This window comes from Danio rerio, chromosome 22 (assembly GCF_052040795.2).
Source record: "Danio rerio strain M-AB ecotype USA chromosome 22, GRCz13ab, whole genome shotgun sequence".
Classification (NCBI taxonomy): Eukaryota; Metazoa; Chordata; class Actinopteri; order Cypriniformes; family Danionidae; genus Danio; species Danio rerio.
In genome coordinates, this window is record NC_141042.1 from 25,991,780 (window position 1) to 25,998,818 (window position 7,039).

Sequence of the window (7,039 nt, forward strand, 5' to 3'; positions counted from 1 at the left end):
TTTTTATACTTGCAGAGAGGACGTTTATTTTGTTTACATCACAAAAAAATATTCAAATATAATTATCTTCAAACATTCTTGTGAAAATGAAGATAATAAATAATTTCTTATTCATCCTTGATGTATTTCTGGATCCAGGAGAGAAAGTCCTCATAAGTATGAATGGAAAAAGTTCCGTCTGGATTGATGGGAACAGCAACGGGCAGAGGAATCTCTCTTTTTGACATTGTGATCTAGAGAAACAGTAACACAAAGAGTTAGTTATATTTTTTACTATATCACTGGGTGAGAGATAATTTAGAGCAAAACTGTCTCACCTCTGGAATCCTAGCAATGAAATCAAAGGACTTCTGAGATGGCAAGGCTGCAGTCAGTTCAATCTCTTTCTCGCTGTTTGTTGCTCTTTCAAACCTGAATCCCGTGTCATATGCTGCCTTAAGGATGTGCTTACACAGCCTATTTAGGAGGTGAATAACAGGGAAGACCAAATGATCAAATCATGTACATGTTCTACACTATAGATTTGTTGTTCAGTGCTAATAATCATTACTTTTTGGCATAGGTGGTGACAATTATTGGCAGTCTCTCCCATTCCACTTCTAGACGTGCAGCAGGGAATTCACCCAGGACACCAGCTTCAGCTTTAGCAAAGACTGCATACTGTTTGCACTCCGCACCCCAAGAAAACTTGCCCTAAAAAAACATTTGAGTTCATAACAAGGTACTGATGTTGAGGGCAAAAATGACAAATTTCTAGTCTTACAGTGACTTTGTGCTTGCTCAGTAGTGCACCATCGGCACAGATCTTCCTGTTGTCATTTTCAGCAATAGAGGAAGCTATCAGTTGCACTCTTGCAGTTGGTTTGTCAAAGTAAGCAGCCAGTTGGTAGCCCAGAAGCTTCTGGTCATCTCTAACAGCACGGGCGATGATAGCAAAAACAGGTGGAAGATCATTTCCAAGGAATCTATTCTGAAAGGATAAAACAAATAAAACATGAAATAGGGCATATTTCATATTTGGGTTTGCTTCATGGGCAAAGAGCTGAGACTAACCTGTTTCTGCATTTGCTCAAAGCTAGCTGCAGCACTTCCACTGCTAGTATCCTTTGTGGCACTATGGTGAGCCAAGTACTGCAAGCAAAACATTTAGTAAGTTTTAAACAATAAATTAGGTAATTATAGTAGTAATAAAAGTTTTTCATGTTTACCCGATCTTTGTGGAATTTCTTGAAAGGCTCTATGATGGTGGCAGTCTGAAAATGTATATAAAAATAAACAAATTAAATTATGAAATTATTACACATTGCTACTTAAAAAACACAACTTTAAATCTTTAAATATATAAATGTTATGAATTTTCAGATTTATTGTGGCTACTTGAATAATACAGAACTTTAAGTGTTTTACCTTAGACATACGAGAGCTGGACATGGAGGAGCTTGAACTTGAGCTTGAGCGGCTGCTGCTGCTGCTGCTGGTGCTGTGGCTGCGGCTGCTGCTGCTGCGACTGTTGCGGCTGCTGCTGCTTTCAGAAGAGACGGGTGCATTTTTAGCTTCAGTGTCCAGGATTTCCCTCAGTTTCAACAGGAAAGCCTGTCCTTCTGGAGTATCATCATCAATGATGTTCATTTGCTTAACAAGCCTCTCAGCAGCTCTAGGACCAACTTGAACTTCAAACTCCAGCCTTTCAACTGAGGGACCTTCAGCTACAGCCAGAATGACAAACAATTACTCATTTCTTTATCTGAAAAAGTTTCATCAACATTATAGTCTCTCTATCTTCTCACCTCTTGCCACTGCAACATGGGCTGAGTGCTGTCCAATTATGTAGAACAGAGTAGAATTTCTGATAAAAGCAGCATTGTAAGAGTGCACCTCAACACATCCTTTAACTTGAATATATGGGCAGGAATAACAAAGGGTTCTGTCAAATGGAGCAGAAGCTCTCACTGAAGCAGCAGATGACATCTCAGTGGACTGAAATAGAAGAACATTTTTATGTATAAGCTTTAATAATAGCATGGTTTCATTTGTCTATGTGTGCATTCAAAGCTTACCAAATCACCAGCAGAAGATGTCTGAGAATTTTGCAGAGACAACTCAGGTACCAAGGGAATAGACCTTTCAGCACTGTGATCTTCAATGTTTCTGACCACAGCAAGAGTCTCAAAGCTGTCGAAGCATGAACAGTTAATTGCATTTCACAAAACAGTATTCATAACAAAATGTGTACAGAAATGTCATTACCTTGCTGAAGCAATGTGTTCAGGAAGTTCAACAGGCAGAGTCTCCACCTTGTAGTTGCCCTTGAGAATGTCTGCTCTTGCTGCCACTTTTCCAGGGGCAATTGTACGGATCTTTCCTCTCGCCATAACAGCAGCTTGTATGAAGGCAGTGTTAACTCCCATCACAGCAAATGTCTGGAGAGCAACACTGAAATAAAAAATAAGAAAGATTGTTTTAAAAGTGTTGTTGTGTACATTAAGTCACATCTGAGTGGATGTAGCTGCAAAACTGTACCTTGGTCTAGCTTCAGCTTGGAACTGAACATCAGTCCTCTTCAGTTGATCAAGAGTCATGGACTCCAATTTCTCAGGGAGAGGAGGTGTAATAGTGGCCTGAACTTAAAAGGTCAACAGAACAACATCAAACCTAGGAAGTGACCCCCCCCCCCATATCTGAATAAAGGATATAGAAATTCTGAGGCAAAAATTTACCATTGACAGATGCAGCAGCAACAGCAGCAGTGTACAAACTGAACTCCATGGGCACACCAACTGCAGTTGGCAAGATACGACGCACTTCAGCTGCAAGCAAAGGTTTGGCATACTGGAAGGCAACTCCTTCCTGCAAAGCTTTAAGAGCCTCCTTCAGCAGTGCACGTGGTTTGGGTCCAGAAACCATCTGAGGATAGTTTTTATTAGAAGCTTAATTCTAATTGTAGGCACCAAAAGAAATCAAAGTTCAAGATTGTCAATATCAAGCATATAGTTACTACACTACAATACCGGTATGGCTTCTTCAATGATGGTTTTGTCAAAGTTGACATAAGCCACTTCTTGTCCAAATACTTTGACATAGGCTGAAGCAAGGGGTCTATCGGTTGGCAAGGCCTTCCAGTTTGCAAGCTGGAAGAGACAGAAGTCATATATATTTAGCCTATTTCATGTTTATTATAAAAGTGTAAAATGATGTGATATGACAGACATGAACACTTACTGCCTTCAGTGTACGCTTAATCTTTGTGATACGGTCAACACTTTCATCTGCAGCAGAAGATTTTAGAAGGGCCTCATGGATTCCTCCAGTTCTCACACCAAACTATTTTAGAGTAGCAATTTAGTAGATACATTTTAAGATACAGTTAGATACATTTTAAAACAGAATGAAACTTTAAGTCAGATATCTAGAAGATAAATTGTATATGGCTCACCTCAATAACATCAGCAGCTGCTCCAGCCAGGTAGGTACGTGCTTTAGCTACAATAGCTCTGGGCAGGATGGTGGCAGCATCATTGATCATATAGGCACTACCAGCAGCCCCAATCATAAGAGGAGCTTAATGGACAAAGAATACATTTGCTAATTTTTATGTCAGAAGAAAATTTTCTTCACTGTAAGAATCATCAAATACTATTTCTTAACTTTTTTTTTATATATATATAAATTTGTAAGTCTTACTATGATAATAGTCCATATGGAAAGCTCTGCTGTAACGGTAGTTAAGTCTGTCCAGCTTGCGGTTCATAAGCTTGATGGCAACATTAGCTGCACCAGCACTGAAAATGAATAATCAGGATTACCTCTAGCTTATGCTTTTATGATGAGATGCAAAATAAACCATAAAACTAAAATAAATGAGAAGTGATTTGTTTTTCTTACACAGATGCCATATCAGGAGCAGTGATTCTGGTCAATGACTTGATGTGGGAATAGGCAAAGCTTGCAACATGCATGTTTGGCTCAATCCTCAAAGCTCCAGCAAGACTGGAGACGAGAGCCACTGAGGGCTTGGCCTCAAACAGCACAATACAAGCAACCATGCGCACCTCGGGGTGGAGAGCTCTGTCCAAAACAAGCTGCAGGGCAATAGGCTGAACCTGAGAGAGGAAACAATGATCAACAATTTCTTTATTGAAAGAAAACATGCATGACAGTTACAGAAGGTCATCTCAATAATGAGTGACTGTTACCAGTTTGGGCTCTTTCTTGGCAATGTTCCTCAGAGCCAAGATGGCATCAACCTGGACTTTAATGGGCAGAGCATTAGCTGCAGTTCTCAGTCCAGGTAGGAGCTTCATGATGGGTTTAAGACTTGAAGGGTGACCAGCATTGCCCATAACTTTCAGAGCCAAAGTGATTTCAGGAATGTCATTCTTAGAAATGGCCTCTGCGGTAATCTCGTGGATGGGCTGGGGAGTATGATAAACATACAGTTAGACTTTAAGAAATTTAAAGAGCAAGTCCATGGAATAAATTATATGATGACAAGATGGGTTTACCTTGAGGAGCTCGGCAGGACAAGATGGAACTGCAACACAGTGCTTGGCAATCAGGGAACCATATCCAAGCATAACAACTTCACGCAGTGCTGGGATTGTGGTGAACTTCTCATGCGTTGCCAAACTCTGTTTACCAGGATTCAGAAATTATTATTTTTGTGCAAGCCCTTTGAATACATTTTGATTAATGTTAAGTATATTTGAAGGACAGCACTTAGTTAGATGTACTCACATATGTCATTTGGATGGTTTCAAGATCAGCAGTGACCATTTGCAAAGCAACCACGAGAGTCTGAATAAACTCAGGAGTGGTAAATTCACCAGCTAAAAACTTCTCCTTGATGAATTTTATAATGACTGGTGTACCAACAGCAGGAAGAGCATCCAGAAGCCAGCGCCTAATACATTTATAGTTAAAAATAAATGGACAATAAAAACTGAACTACATTCTCATCAAATTTATTGCTCAAAATAGTACCTGTAAACTGGTTTATTCTTGAACTGAGCCCAGATAGCCTCAAACTTGTCCAAGGTGGAAAGACGCAAGAGCTGGACGAGCTGAACAAACTTAAGGGGAGCATCATCATGAACCATGTCTTTATTGTTTGCAACCAAGTGCGTCAGGACCTCAACAATCTAGGAAGATTAAGGGAAATGTTCAGGTGTCTGTTTTCCATGTATCAAATGATTTGACTCAGAAATTTAAGGTTTTATAGAATAAATTATACCTGAGCTGTTGCATCACTGATCTTCATAAGTTGAATGGGGGTCTGAAGAATCTCAGTTGCAAACTCATACTGCAAGGATCCACGAGGCATGTAATCAGCTTTAATTGGAACGACAGGGGTCTTCTCAATCTCAACAAAAGCCAAGGTTTGTCTGAAACAAATTATTATTTCAGAAACTTTGACTTAAAGTTCTAGTTAATGAAATGTGTCTATAATATTGTTACTTTGCAGTTTTGAATGAGATCTCAATAGTAGGTCAATCATACTTTGCTTCCATCATTGCAGCACCATGGATCTCATTGAAGGGTGAGAACTGATACACTTCCTCAACTGTTGCCTCAGCGATCAGTGCACCATTGTCAGCTGGTTTCATGATGTAGTTATAAGTTGCAGTTTCAATCAGACTCTTGACCCTCTGTTGAGAGAAAGGTACGTTATTTGAGTCTTGACATTTAAAGTAGGTAAATTTCTGAATTCTATCAAGTGACTTCTATCCAGTCTTCACTACCTCTGTGCATTCAGGACAACTCTCAGTGTATGCCAAGCCAACATCCTTCATGATTCTCTCCTGGCAGTGGCTCAAATCTTTAGACTTGGTGACAATAATGTGGTTGGTTTTTGGATCCTCATTGATGACATAGTGGGTCCTGCACACTCCCTGAGCTCCAGCCTTGAGGAATAAGTCAAATGATAAGATTGTAGAACTCAAAATACTTCATAAATGTTCTAAGGAGATTTAGTTCACCTCTTGCAGCTCGTAGATGTTCTGGGTCTTCTTGAGGTTGAGCTGAAGGATGTTGAGGATACCTCTGTACAAGTTCATGACTGTAGGAGAGACTCCTGCTGGGGCGAAAACCTTGCCAACCACACCATTAGCATACTCAAACTTGATGGGGATCTGAAGCTGAGCAGCCAGTGCTGAGGTGAGCTTAGTAGCAGGAACAAATGGATCCTTGGGCCAAGTGCCAGCATACTCGTAGAGTAGAGGATCCATAAGCTGTAGTGGAATATATCATTGCTTATAACAGCCAATGCTTTTAAACACCTATTTTTTTTTCTTTCAATTTTGAAGACCTACAGTTTCCTCAGTTTATAAAAGTCATTACCTTCATCAGGTAGGTGTTCTCTGTCATGGCACTGAGGAGAACCTTGCTGCTGACTTTGATACCTGCTCTGGCCAGACCTTCTTGAGGAAGACCACCCAGGAGCAGAGCCTCATACTTGTACACATAGGTCTTATCATGGGCAAACTCGGGAACTGGAATGAGTTTTTCATTTTGTCAGAAACAACTCAATAGATGTACATTTGTACAATTTTGTAATATGTACTATTTTCAAAATAACCAAATTGTTTTACTTACCAAGGTTCATCTGTTGACTCGCTAAAAGAAACAAAAGAATACCCCTTTAAAATCACTTTAAGATGAGGTTTAGAAGTGTTTAATGTTGTTTTAAGAGGTTTTAATATTACTTTACCATGAGAAATATTTTAGGAAAATTTATAAAAATGTAGAATTTAGAAAAATTGAACTTACCCACGAGGGCTACAGTCAGGGCAAGCACAACAGCTCTCATGGCTGGTGGTTTGTGAAGAACTCTTCAAAGCATCAGACCTTTTATAGTGATTTCTTGCTGACACGAGTGTCACTTTGTAAGTGAATTTTTAACTGATGTGTTACGTGTGTGTCAGTACCTATGTAATATGTTGTTTGGTTTGTGAGCTGATAACATTGATATCAGTGAGAGGTTAGGTTACCCTGGCCTTTACATCATTTATTACATGTAGAGCAATATTATTTTAATTCTTGA

General features: G+C 39.5%; 1 protein-coding gene across 1 annotated transcript; it reads right to left on the minus strand.

Annotated features, from left to right (window-relative positions):
* Positions 1–6,819, minus strand: vtg7 (vitellogenin 7). The gene is given in 28 exon segments (NM_001102671.2): positions 1–233; positions 318–456; positions 551–693; positions 764–970; positions 1,054–1,131; positions 1,209–1,253; positions 1,408–1,706; positions 1,788–1,977; positions 2,058–2,172; positions 2,248–2,433; positions 2,521–2,623; positions 2,718–2,904; positions 3,009–3,128; positions 3,220–3,321; positions 3,434–3,558; positions 3,682–3,779; positions 3,883–4,100; positions 4,194–4,412; positions 4,503–4,628; positions 4,735–4,900; positions 4,981–5,138; positions 5,231–5,381; positions 5,497–5,645; positions 5,739–5,900; positions 5,976–6,227; positions 6,337–6,488; positions 6,592–6,612; positions 6,766–6,819. Coding segments are annotated over 28 exon segments (4,077 nt in total). The 5' UTR covers positions 6,806–6,819; the 3' UTR covers positions 1–107.
* Positions 6,820–7,039: the final 220 nt, after the last annotated feature.